The following is a 13,618-nucleotide window of genomic DNA, read 5'->3' as shown; positions in this document are numbered from 1 at the left end:
GCCCCTTTCGCGAAAGCACGCGAAACTGTGAGAGTGGCATACGCTTCAATGACATGTGGTAGCTTCCTTCCGCAATAAATGCTTTTATTTCCACCATTGAAATGGTAAAATCAATGTGAGCCATGACTCGCAACTCATTGATATTGAAGACATGAACCTCCCTATTTGCGGAGTGTCTGCATGCAGGTTCTGCAGAACTTCATGTGTTGCAGAATCGCGCGGCAGAACGCGCTTTTTGTTTGTTTTTGCATCGTTACGATTCAACAGCTTTGAGTTCCTAAATGACACGGCACAGCTCCTCATTTTCTGACGCCAGCTGTGGCTTCCTTGCGGTGGCAACAAATGTAATTCTCAAAAGCTTTAAGAAGGAAACGTGGCATCACGTCTTGCCGTAGAGCAGTCTCACGACCTTACGTGCCATTTAGCGCGTGAACTCCCGGCTTGCGTGCAGCCTGCTACACGAGTAGACGTTAGGGGCTCTTTCAGCGCCCAAGCGTTCCCATTATATGGTGACAAGCACTGCTTTCAAATATCGACTTTCATATAAGCGAACATAACGGCGACAGAACATTTTTCCGCGCATTGGATTTCAACTGGCGCGCGCTCTCGTATCGGCGCAGCAGACGACGCGCAAGCGCATCGAACAGCAATAGCCGCGAACGACACATGCCTCTAAAATAGGCTGGTTGCCCAGAGCGACAAGTGCTTCAGGGTTCGTGTTTACAAAGGTCTTGCTTGTACTTGAAACAATGCGAATACAGTCGAAAGCTCAACCATTTAACAACTGCGTATACAGTCGCGCCCTGCGTTTCAATGAGCGACGATGATCCTACTCCGGCGGCGGCGCGTGGCGGCGAAAAGCCATACTAGAGCCGACGGCCGGATTCCCTTGGTTCTCCGCTCCATTTCCCAGGCACAGAAAAATAGAGGAGGCACTGGTTCAAGTCATTCATTGGTTCAAGTATGGGTTCAAGCATTGGGCACTCACGGGAAGACTACAAATGAAGCTGTGCAGGGGGATATGGGCTGGACTAGTTTTGAAGTGAGGGAAGCTCGCAGTAAAATTGAGTATGAAGAACGGCTGAGGAGTATGGAAGAAAGTAAATGGGCTGGGAGAGTGTTCAGGTATCTGTACAGGCAAAAGATTGATTCACAGTGGAGGAAAAGAACCAGGAAGCTTACCAGCAAGTATGCGGCCTGTGGGGTGGGCAACACAGCAACAAAGAAGGTCAAGCGGAAAGTTAGAGAGGCTGAATTAATCTCATGGGTGGCGGCAATGTAAAAGAAACCTGCCATGAGTAACTACTTAAGAGAAAAAAAAACGAAATCAGGAAAGAAACCATTTATGATAACTCAAAGGGACGCTCATTACTTTTCGAAGCGAGATCGGTATGCCTTAGAACACGCACCTATAAAGCGAGATATAAGAAGGAAGAAGAAGCATGTGCTTGCTGCGGTAAAGCTAGGGAAACGACGGAGCATATTTTATTAGAATGTGAAGACGTCTATACCAGCGGTCGATTTAGGCACCACTGGCCTCCTTGAAGCCCTTGGGTTCAGCGGGAGCAATGGTAATGCAAACAGGTCCGCAATAGACATTAGTAAGAGGCGATTGGAGGATTGCTGGAAGAAATGTAGGGAAACGACAAAAGACGGAGACGTACAAAACACATTTCGCAATAGGGGATCAGAAAATTTGGACGTGTTAGTTCACAGTGTTTTTTTTTTCTTTTCTTCTTTCATTGGTTAACCTAGGTAGGATATCAAGCAGCATATGGTAGCAAGAGCTTGGTGGCGCAACCCATCGCCCCGTTCCAAAGGGGACGCTCATAACATCCATCCATCCAGCCACAGCGCGTCCCAGATGCGTCGCTGCCTGGTCGGCCGTCTTTATATTAGGACGAGCTCGTGGAGCCGAGGAGGTCTGCATCAGCGGCCACTTGCTGTGACTGGGCGGCTCTAGCCGGGCGATATCTGTCTGGGGGTTTCCTTCACCTATTCGGCTCGCTTGCCCAGTCGTTCCCACTGTTCTAGCCGGATCTTCGTAGTCTCGGCGCGTGCAGTTCGGTCCTCCTCGGTGAGACCAGTCAGCGCCAGGCTCTCAGCCAGGAGGCACGATCGGGGAACTGCGGGAAGTCTCGCACAAGCGGCACGTCGGATCTACGCCGAATAGTTCGTGGCGGCGTTGGTTTGTGAGGAGAGCGCCAGTGCGGGCTTGAAACAGCAGGGCGCTGCCTCTATCTCCTCGGTAGTCTGGTGATGGTCACGGTTCCGGCTTGTGGTGGTAATATAGTGCCAGGCTTTGCTTTTTTTGCCACTGTCGTGCGCCAAATCGTTTTTTCAGCCTCATTGATTTCCTTAATGACTGCTTTGCGACAATCTGCCTCCGTCTTAGTGTCGTGTTGTTTTGAATTTTCGCTGTATTTCGCGTCTAGGGACGTGTATTTCCGAATCCAAGCCGTCTTGATGTTTTTGTATCTTAGGTGTAGGTACATTCTGCGACTGTAATTTGTGAATACTTTGTTTAGCGCAAAACGACAGGACAAGGCGCTACTCTCAACTTGAGAGTAGCGCCTTGTCCTGTCGTCTTGTGTTTGTCGTTTTGCGCTAAACAAAGTATTCATGGATTCGCACCAACTAGCCCGCCAACGCATTGTGCTGAACTGTAATTTGTGTTTGCCATGAATTTGAGCCTGCCGGCATATTGTAATTTGGACCGCGCCTCCCTTACCTCGTACGATCGACCAGCTTTCACCGCTTACTGCTGCATTTGCAGTGGCTATTAGCGGCGAGAATTAGGAGTGGCGCCCACTCGCGAGTGACGTCACGGCCAGGACGCCGCTCGCTCCGGCTCGCTCGGCTGCCGCGCGCGCTCGTTCCCTTCGTGTATGGTTGGGGTATGGGTGGCTCGAGCCGTACGTATTGAAGAATACGTCGGCTTCTTTCAGCTGCCATACCTTAACCACAGTTTCTTCTTCAAAAGCGTGTGAGTCGAGAAACTTTGCGGCTTGGATATCGCAAGCTAGGTAGCGTTAAAGGGGTCTACTAGGTTTTGCAATGCATATATGCGCCGTGTCTACCGGTAAATTTGGCTAAAAAAAGAATATCTCCAAATTCAACGCGCGAAGTAGAGTATGATGCTCCGCTAAACACTTAACATTCCTTTAGTATTTAGCTATGAGAGGCATTGCATTTTACGTGGAAGAAAAATTCGGTAATTGGCGTCACCACGTTATCCGATGTTAGAAAGACACTGCCCAGCGAAGCTGTCATCATGATTCTTATTACTCTGGTGAGTTGTTCTAGCCAAATATGGTCATTTATTAATGCGTAAAAGAAAGAGGCGCCCATTTTTTATGAAAAAAGTCTCCTGGTAGTTTCACCCCTCTCTTCAACAGGCCTCCAAAAAACGAATTGCTCATGGCTGCTAACACGACGGCGCGTCATGTAGAGTATTTACATAGTTAATTCACAAACACCATATTAGCAATCACCCGAGAGAAAAGTTTCGTTGTTAAGATCGAGAGCCAATCGATTGAAAGTGATGAAATGTTTTATAGTGGCCCTCAGTAGCCTTTATCGACAATATGGCACACCCCTGATCACGTAACGGTAGCAATCGACTGACCGTATGGCGAGGCACGCTATGTTCGCGAAACCCATCAGTTCACTACAACTTCGAATTAAAACCATAAAGCATTTTTTTTACAGCGCCAACTGGAATGGCTAAAGTATTCTCGAGCTACTACACCGCAGCTTAGATTGCCTACAAAAGGAAAATTCAAGCACCTTCTGTCTCACCATGTCTCGATCCAGCGTTATTTAATTATACAAACGGATAACTATTCGCTTCATCGGTACATAAAAGAGAATCTTGCAGGCTAAATTAAGTTTGCTCCATTCCAATCGCAAACATTCATAAAGAAAGCACCACAAGCCTTGCATATACTTTCACTTTCACTTTGGGTAACACAAGCTAATCTCGAACGTCACGCTCCTGCTGATTGCAACCACCGGAAGCAATCGGGTAGCCGGTAATATGTCATAGGTACCATCCTTTAAACACCGCCTATAGGTGATGGTACAGTTATCTTACATACTATAAAAAATGAATGTGGATTGGCTACAGAGTCAATCTAGTACACCTTAATTTTTGCCTCCACTTCGTTCAGGTAGGAGCTGTCATTTTTACGTCTGCTTGCTTGTATCAGGCGCGAACGACCTCGAAACAGACGACAGGCCAACTTTGGGCTGAGGGTTCTGCGCACACCCCATAGCCGTCCTTCATCATAGACAAGTGCTAACAGTGTTCGCAGTGATTTGAGCTGTGAGTAGAGGTGCGATGGCTCACCGCTACAGTGGTGATAAGGTCTTTTGAGCAGATTACTTGAAGCTGCACAAAAAGAAAATACCGCTTCAAAGAAATTTCCGCAAGGTTGGAGACATTGCATGATGTATCTGCACTGCAGAAACTCTTGCCGCGAGCAGCCCGCCATGCACAGGATGACGACCAGATATGCCAAAATTGTTTCCTGCGACTAAAAGAAATGCTCTACTTTTCTGATGCTTCCCCTGCTGAAACAGCTGATGAATTCTTACCGGAAGAAGACGAACTGGGAGGTAGAAAGGAGTGCCTACATCCACTTGAATCTTTGCCTCACGTTCATCAGCAGAAATCAGATCCGCGAGTAAGGAACTTTCGCCCGGCGCTAAAGCAAATTCAACTCGGTGGCACTGCAAAGTCCAAACTTCACTGCGTAGAGTGCAAGCGCCATTTGGACCCCTCAGGTACCAAATGTGGCGTGTGCACCGAATGGTTCACCAACTTTAAAGAAGCCTATGACTTGTGCTCTTCGTATCAAGCGCGAATGCGCTTGTTGACTCTGCTGCCAAGCCAACTGGAGCGCCGAAAAGTCCAGGCTCTCATTCCAAATTTGTCAGCCTGCATGATATACAAATCCCGACGTTGGCGCGAGAAGCGTGGAATATGGTCAGCACCAGACGCACCTGAGAAAGCACGGTTGAAGCCAACAGACGTCCAGACCGCTGTGGAATATTATGCCAAAAGACGAGCATGAATGTTCTCGGCCGAGTCCCAACAAAAAGGATGTAGTATCCGTTTCGATTGATGGGAACAGACAGTATGCTGCCAAGAGGTTCATGACCCGCTCGGTACGGGAGACATATGGTCTCTTTAAGGAAACCAATCCGGATACATCGATTGGGCTCTCAAAGTTTTATTCTCTCCGGTCAAAATAAGTTCTTCTTGCTCCACAAGAAGAAGTGTGCCTTTGCATGTATTGCGCCAACGCCACACAGTGTGTTTCCGCGCTAGAAGAGTTCACGGAAGGGTGCCTACACCATTCCACACCTCAAAGAACTATGTCTTTGCACCTCACCCACGACTGATTCTTTCCTGGGAGATTGTGATTATTGTGCAAATGAGGATGCTTTACCTACTACAACTTTGGGAATCCCTGAAGAGACAGAGGTAAACTATGCGGTATGGGAAAATGGCGACCTCGTCAAAAAGACAGCACAGGCTACTGCCTTTCTGCAGGAGCTTGGTGTATAGCTTGTCAAGTGCATCACGCATAATTACATAAGGGCCATTCAAGCATCAGCAATACACGACGCCAAACGGAACCAACAGCACGGATCCCGTGTCTTTCACTTTGGCTTTGCATAGAATTAGATTGAACGAGGTACAGTCGTACCATTGGCACAAAAAAAAACAGGTCTCGCTATTTATGTGTGTCGTCGCGAGTAGAGGATCCACTCATTGTTTTGCTGTCATCAGTGATGACGTATGTCATGATGCTGCACACGCTTACTTTGCAAGAACTTCAGCTTGACAAACATGTTACATACGTGTCTGATGGCGCCAGTAGCCATTTCAAAAACAAGTATCAGCTTTACGAGCTGTCACAGAAGGAGCACGCGTCAACGAAGTGGCTTTTTTTCGGCCACAGGACATGGGAAAAACGCTTGCGATGGTGTTGGTGGCTTAGTAAAGCACCAAGCCTCGCTCTACACTCTCAGAGCGGACAGCACTACAGTCATTAGGTCAGCTTCTGAAATGGTGGCGCAAATGACCGCAACGCTGAAAAACGTAAAACTGCTCTATGCCGATGCGGACGAAGTAGAGAACTTTCGCCGCCTCAAACAGAACCAGTGGTAACCTTTGTCACGTGTTCCAGGCATACGGCCTTGGCACATTTGGTTAAGCGAGCCTGATACCACCAATTTCGATCGCGTGGTATTAGTGTCTCGCACTGCTGCAGGTAATTGGAAAAGGATCAAGCCTTTCTGAGCGTATACATCAGCTATGCTCGAAGCTCCTTGGGCCCTCTCCCTGCCTCCATGCTAGAGCACTTCAATGCGGCATCTGCGGATCATCAACAAGTGTACACTTACGGGTCAGTAAGTCAACAGGCAAGCAACGGTGCCACTGCGTATTGGATTCTTTTCATTAGAACTGCGTGATCTGGCTCTCTGGATCAGTTTGTCCTATAGAAAATTGCGGAAAGAGCTGCCAGTACAGCAGCGCTTCGTAACCTGAGGACGTGTTCTCAGCACGCTATCATCATTTAGCATTCGTCAGTGGTGCTTCAGCAACTATACCATGCATTGTACACCAGCAAGTTTGGCCGAGAGTTCATCTGGTCCTTCCAATACTTCAATGAAGAAATAAATGCCCTAGTTGAGGCTTTGCACAGAAGGCAATTTCATCATGAGTGCGCGGAACAGGTAATGTTCCCAAAATACCCAAGTATCTGAAAGAGGAAGTGTCGTGCTTCTTTTTAGCTTTTCTAAGAAACTGTGAACTTTCCGACAAGTGGTGATCCTTAAAGGGAAGCTGAAACACTTTTCGAAAAAAATGAGTTCTCTGCGGCATTCTACAGTTTTGAGTCCCCTGAACACGAATACGTTCAAAAAGGGGGGAAACAAGCGCAAGCGGCTGTTTTTTCATGAAAACGCGCACCAGCGCCTCAGGGTATCGCGCGGACGCCGCTGTTGCCCGTGATTGGTCGGAGCCGCTGTGACGTCAGTGGCGGCAGTCGCCGGTCGGCGCCGCCGCATGCCGCCGTCTGAGAGCGTAGCACGCTGTTCTGTTCCGGCTGCATAGCTGAGTTGTAAGCATTATGGAACGTTCTCGCTGTCTCGGACAGCTTGTATTTTCGCCGTACATGTTCGGACCGACAGCCGATACGGAAAAGGATGGCGGCAACGACGATGTTGAGTGTGCCAAAAGCGAGAGCGATGTGTACACCTTCTCGCGCGCTGGAAATCTTAGCTGTTACGTATGGTTTATTATTTTTTTTTCATGTAGCTGCACGTTCCAATGACGGGAGAAAAAATGCGCTAAAGTGTCACTGGGAACTTGCTGCTGGAAGAATGCCGAAGCACTAACTTCTCATTAGATTGTAAACACGGGTACAATTCCGCGATGTCAAGCACCTTGCCGCTGCTTGTCTGAAGTCCCGTGGTTTTCTGAGCGTTGATACACGATCGCGAACATAAGTGCCGCGTTACAAAGCGCGCACATGCAGTGCTGCGAGGTACAGTCATGGAAGTTGCTTATCATACATATCCAGATCGAGATGGTCAGGGGGATTATATGTGCAATATTCAGAATATGGTTCGACGACTTTGCGATTGTGGCTCGATCAAGAATCGGTATGCGCGCTCCATGCTAGTGTTGACATAAAGATATTAGGCAGTTTTAGCACCGCCGTGTGGTAAACATGATAACTGCAACCGTACGTCGAATGTCACTAGGCAAGCCTATACTGAAATTTATACCTCAGGTGCAACGCTGTGGAAGCTACGCACGAAGTCCGATTACCAAAATTTATTACTGCGCGCGTTTCCGTCTATGGTTCGCACCGTGCCAGCGGCATTTGCTCGCGCGAGCATGCACGTGAAGCTGCCGCAACGGGCTGCAATTAAAGAATGCCGAAAAGAAAATTGATTTGAAAGAACGTGTTAGCAGCCGTATAAGTACACGGATTGTTTCTATGGGTAAATTCTTTTTTTTTTCATTCAGAACTGAGCTTAGATATGAAAAGTTTTCTAAAAAATCGGGTCAAGAAACACCGAACTTTTTCTAAGTGCGAACGCAGCCACTGCAAGAAGTATCTCAAGCCTCCACAGCGTTGCACCTGATGTATGAAACGGAGTATAGCAACGCTAGCAACAACGCGTTTCCGCATTTGTCGTAAGGCTATCCGGCTATCGCGGAAATAGTCCGAGCACAGCACAGTTGATTTCGTCTCTCCTCACCGCACTGCGCTGCAAGCTTCTTGTGCTTCGGGAACCTGTGAAACACCACATCGTCTCGCCCGCGTGTGTTCGCGCAGCCGAATGCTGCACAGAACGAGGGCATGTTGGGCGCCCTTGGCTGTAGGCACTCACGCAGCACAGAAGGAAAGAACAGTTTACGAAAATCGGAAAACAAACGTGAGCGGCGGCGGCGGCTAATCTCTCGTAGCGTCGTTCAGTAATGGTACGTCCACACTAGCGACAAAAACGCGCGCGACACAACGCGCGCGGCGAGCGGTGCTGTCGCGCGCGGCAAGATTCACGAAAAGCGGCAGCAACGCGCGGCAAACGTGCGAATGGGTGCGAGACCCATTTTTCGCGGCAGACGCGAAACGTCCACCAATCAGAAGCGAGCCGCTTTACGAGCCGCGCTGTTGTGGCGCCACCTGTCGCATAAGCAAAGAATCATAATCTATGGGCTCTGAGACTGAACAGTGACACGCGCGCCGTAAAATCTCAGAGGCCATTTCCAGTCAAGGGGGCTGTTTTTGTTAAGCCTTACCACACCGCCACTGAGGCGTCGACGAAGAATTCGCCTCGCAATGGAGGCGTTTTTGGAAACCGTTCGCGGATATGCGTACCTCTATGATAAATCGAGCGTCGGACAAGGAGCTGCGCGCCAACCGCTGGCACATTATGGACAGCAGTTTGGCATGACAGGTGGGGTGGGGTGGGGAAGGTGAAGGGAAGGGAAGGTGGGGTGGTGAAGGTGGGGAAGCAGAGTGCGCGCCTGGCCCTCAGTGTCCCTGTACCGCACTCAAAACTTTCTCGTCCGCTGTCTGGCACGTCGGCGTCGCACAAGTAAAGAACAAACAAGTATTATAGTGTTCACAGTCACCAGTAGCTCCTCGTCCGTATCCGACATGCCTGAGCGTGGCCGGCAGTGGCGCAAAAAAACACAGTCACTTCCGATGGAAGACGAAATGGGCAGAACGGAGAGCGCGTTGTCGCGAGAAGTATCGAATGGAACGAGACAACGCGGGACTCCACGGGCCGCTGCCGCGTGCCGCAAAACGCGACTGTGGACTTGCCCGCACGCGTCTGCCGCGCGGTCGCTTGCCGCGTGCGGCGTGTCGCGCGCGTTTTTGTCGCTAGTGTGGGCGTACCATAAAGCGCAGGACGGAAAGAGGCATGCGAGCGCATGCCAGCAGGCCGGTCCGGCAGCTCGGTCCCCGCCAGTGACGTCACTCTCGCCGGTTCTCTCCTCTGGTAACCTCCTCACCCGGCGCTCCGGGAAGCGATGGGGGCGTGTCCGCGGGGTGATTTAGAAAGCGATTTCCGCCCCTTATATTAACAAAACGAAGAAAAAAATTTCGGAACCGTAAATTATTAGGTCTGTTCTTCCCAATCCCAGCAATTCATGGAAATTGAAAACCACTTCAGCTTCCCTTTAAGACTGTGAACTTTTAATTATATAGTAATCTAACAGTTCCGTTTTTTTCTTTTTCTTCAGAGACAGTAAAAAAACAATCGCTGGCACTATCTGCCAGGTAACCCTGCCTTAACCAACACCGTCGCCACTCCCACCACCGCCTCTTAGGTTGTATAATGACGTTCATGTGATAATCAATACGACATTATTAGAGGCATTTACCTGCCGTACATTCTGTTACCTCTGTACATTCATACAGAGTTAACTATTAATTCTGTAGCGCACAAAGAAATGCAAACCTACATTAACAGAAGGCACAAATTATCTACGCTGCAAGGTGCACGCACTTGCTGTTAAATCAAATGAGCCACGTAATGGTTATGTTGACGCTTCTGTATTCCAATTCAAGCGAATAAGTAGTATACTAACGCACTTTTATGCAGAAGAATTAATTATAAGGTCAAAACTGCCTTTACGTAGCAATTACGGTCAAGTTTAGGCAAGTCAGAGCCTTATGTACGCTCTTTCTACCCCGATGTCCCTTTTTCTTAGCACCTTGCTGCATTCTGGCAAAGCTCTCATTTCTACCGCCTGTATTGTGATTACAAACAAAATATTGCAACATGTTTTTTAACATTCTTTTTCACGAGCCTGAGAACAGTTGTTCGCGAGAATTTGACAAAAAAATACGATTTTTTTTATTTTTAAATAGCGTTCATGTTAGAAAAAACTTCAAATTTGAGGCGAATTGTAGAAATAGTAATTTATGATACACCAAGAATATTCAGCCCAGTTGCTGAATAGGTTAAGGCCTCGCAGTCCAGCAGATTTCAAAAGACTACATGGATTGGTTTGGTCGATAAAAAATCGTAAATATAGCAACTTTTGAAGACTGTAGCAAATTAAGGAATTTTTCTAAAACACTTCCGTTTTACACGGAAGCCTCAAACAGTGCTAGCTGACCCTTCTTTACGTCTGCGTTTTGCACACAAGAATGTATTTTTTGTATCTGTAATATATTGTATTTCACATCGTTGTGAACTTGTGAAAATTCCTTGTGCATGAAATAGGCACCTCCACACTGAAGAAGCTCGTTATTTTTTTCCTCCTAAAATATTCATTTGGAAAAGAAGCCACGTTCACTTTAGTGCTACCGAGTGGTATGTGAATAAAATATAAAATATTAAATGAAATCTAAAATATGAATTTTTCGACCCGTGTTGATCTCTCGTGGAATCACCTTGCATAAACTTTCTATGACTTTGAGATGGAAGCACGGTTCGCTATGGTTCGTGCGGGTGATCTGAATTTATCAACAGGGCACACCGGGGTATGCATTCTTGTGCGATCCTGTTCCCGATTTAACGCCAGAGAATAATTATTTATTAATTTTTGAAACAGCAACAACAACCGTGCATGTACTTATATAAAAATGCTCATCAAGTATTTATGGAAATAAATATGTTGTATTGTGACAAAGTGTTGCGCCTTTGAGCGGAATGCTGCAAGTGTCGTCTGCTACACCTGCTCGCTGCAAACGCGAGACTTTTCTCGCAGACGACAGGCACTTGTGAACTCTCTCGCTCTTTCGAAAGGCTGCGTCGGCTGTCACGATTGCTGAACGTCTTCAAGTACATTTAAGCACATCTGCCTAAGTGCTAGCTATAGGACGCTTGTGGCTTCCTACGAGTATGCTTCATTATATATTATATTGACGTACCGCTTCCGAAGCGTTATACCGCGGCTTTGCCCTTACCCATTTTGCGACACTAGACTACAGCCAGGAAGCAGCAACCTTTCCTACCACAAGTAAGTTTGTGTTCTCAAAGTCCTAAAACAAGCATTTCAGTGAGCACATAAACGAGCAATGCATAATGAAGCCCTCAATAAAATTTGATTGTCAAGCCACTAGAAGTACAACTGTCTATGTCTTGTATCAGTAGTGCCTTCTTTTTCTTATTGTGAAGTTTCATAAAGCACGTAACACTACAGTGCCAACCTAACACACTTAACAAACCAAGGTCCAAACGCTCAAAACATGTTCTTTCAACGTTTACGATACCGTCGCTTTCTCGTCAGGGCTTCGACACCACACCGCGACACAAACATCGTCCCAGGCGCTGGCCCAGCGCGCTATCGCCACTTCGAGCAACATAACAAAGGCAGAGAGCTCTGCGTTGCACTGTCCCACTGCAGGTTATAGCAATTGCACTTGGACCGAAACCAAAACTGCCAAAAAATACTTTTAGACTGCCAATCCGAAGCCTGCACTTCCCATCATTTCCATGACGATTGAACGATCACAGCGCCAGATTTCTCTCTAGGTATACCAATATGAAACTCTATGATGCAAACTTTTTTTGATAGAGTTTCTCACTATAATAGTGCAGTGTACTGGAAGTGGATTTGAAAAACCGCTATTCCCTCTTAACAAAATAGTCCAGTAATAGTGTCAAGTGGTATATTGAAGATTTAGACCATAAAGTGCGATCTTGCTGCAATATTTGAGCAAGGACGGAGCATCGGGTAAATCTCTGTATAGCATACATGGCGGCGGTGGCTACGGCCGCAACCTATGGCAGCAACCTTGTCGTTTGCGAGCTTTCTTCCCTTCGCATCAGGTGGCGCCAATTCCGCCTTTTGATCCCAGTAGGGGGCGCCATGTGTTGGACATTTGCGAAAGGACCCATTTAAAGAGTGATTAAATTTGTTGTTAATACTAGGAAAACGCTTAAAATGGCTTGGTGCAGGTGAGTGCCTCGAGCTAGCGCTCTTTTTTTCTCTTCTTCCCATAAGGCTGTTGTCGCACGTCAGGCAGGAGTCTTGCTCGACGACGTCCGATCCGCAGGCGGGCTGAGGGCCGCGAGAACTGACGGACGTTGCCGCTATCCGCACAGCCGCGGCTCGTCTTTGCCACCACTCGGCCTTTACTCGGCACAGAGCTGGCGCACCGCTTGATGTTCGTGTGGCGGCCTCAACACGGTGCACGCCGAGAAAACGGGCTGCGTTCCCGGACGGTAGCTCCCGTGTACCGAGCGATGGGCCACAGCTATGTGTGGCGCAATGATGTGCTCGCGTTGCGGGGTTATTGTAAATGAGGAGAGCAGACTGCATTCTTTACCACGGCACCTGAACCCGAATCGTATATGCCGCAAGTAGTGTATTTCATCTTCCCTGACTGCTCGTGCATTTTTTTTTGTCTCCGACTACTTTAGAAACGTCTAGAGTCGCCCTGCAGGGCTGCCCTCGCTCTCGTTTGTACCCGTGCTCAGTATAATTGCGCTAAGACCGTGCACGCAGCCGCCATCGTCAAACTGCGGCGCAGCAGCGTATTGACATGCAAAACAGAAGAGCTGCTGAAACCAACTTGAGACGCGGCCGAGACGTGGCGTTTGCATTTCACTGGGGCTCGTTCCATTTTCTTGACGGCCCATTGTGCTTCTCGCGGCTGCGCCCGCCCGGAAGAATGCGCCTGCGGTAAAGTGTTACTGCGCGGGCTACGTAATCGCACCAATTTGAAACGGTCATGCTGTTTTAAAGACCAGTACGCCACGCCTGCTAAGTTCCAATATTCATCGTAAGATGTTGTAAACTTATCCGGTTCGCGTCTGATTTTCAGGCATATTTCTCGCACCATAAGTGTTTGTTTGGGCCACTGATCTGTTTGAGAAACCTGTTGAACACTACACTAAGCATCTTTCTTTTCACTTCTGTGTGCATATGTTTTGTGCGTGTGTGTGCGTCTCCCGTGCTTTTAACAGTGCCATCGTAGTAGCACTACAACTGTGATTTTTTGATTCCACGAGCTTTTTCGAGGTCCCTCAATTGATATTAGTTCTGAAGTGTTAGCAGAATATTAGTAATAAACATGCGCGCTTGTTGCTTATTGGACCACATCTTCCGCCTTAAGGGTTAGGAGGT

The 13,618-nt window shown here is 47.9% G+C and overlaps 1 protein-coding gene across 11 annotated transcripts in view; it reads left to right on the top strand.

Annotated features, from left to right (window-relative positions):
- The first annotated feature begins 12,313 nt into the window (after positions 1 to 12,313).
- Positions 12,314 to 13,618, top strand: part of LOC135917043 (G/T mismatch-specific thymine DNA glycosylase-like) — a 436,020-nt gene continuing 434,715 nt past the window's right edge. For 5 of the 11 annotated variants that reach the window (XR_010569158.2, XR_010569159.2, XR_010569157.2 and 2 more), the window contains exon 1: positions 12,364 to 12,447. Coding sequence is in view for 6 of the 11 variants with exons in the window: in XM_065450530.2 (XP_065306602.1) it covers positions 12,434 to 12,447 (14 nt within the window). In the remaining 5 variants the exon portion in view is untranslated. Of the gene's footprint in view, positions 12,448 to 13,618 lie in introns of all 11 variants that reach the window. The other 6 variants (XM_065450535.1, XM_065450536.1, XM_065450531.1 and 3 more) reach the window with 5 other exon arrangements.

Source organism: Dermacentor albipictus, chromosome 6, assembly GCF_038994185.2.
Source record: "Dermacentor albipictus isolate Rhodes 1998 colony chromosome 6, USDA_Dalb.pri_finalv2, whole genome shotgun sequence".
Classification (NCBI taxonomy): Eukaryota; Metazoa; Arthropoda; class Arachnida; order Ixodida; family Ixodidae; genus Dermacentor; species Dermacentor albipictus.
Note: the sequence above shows the minus strand (reverse complement) of the source record. Positions and strands in the feature narration are given on the sequence as shown.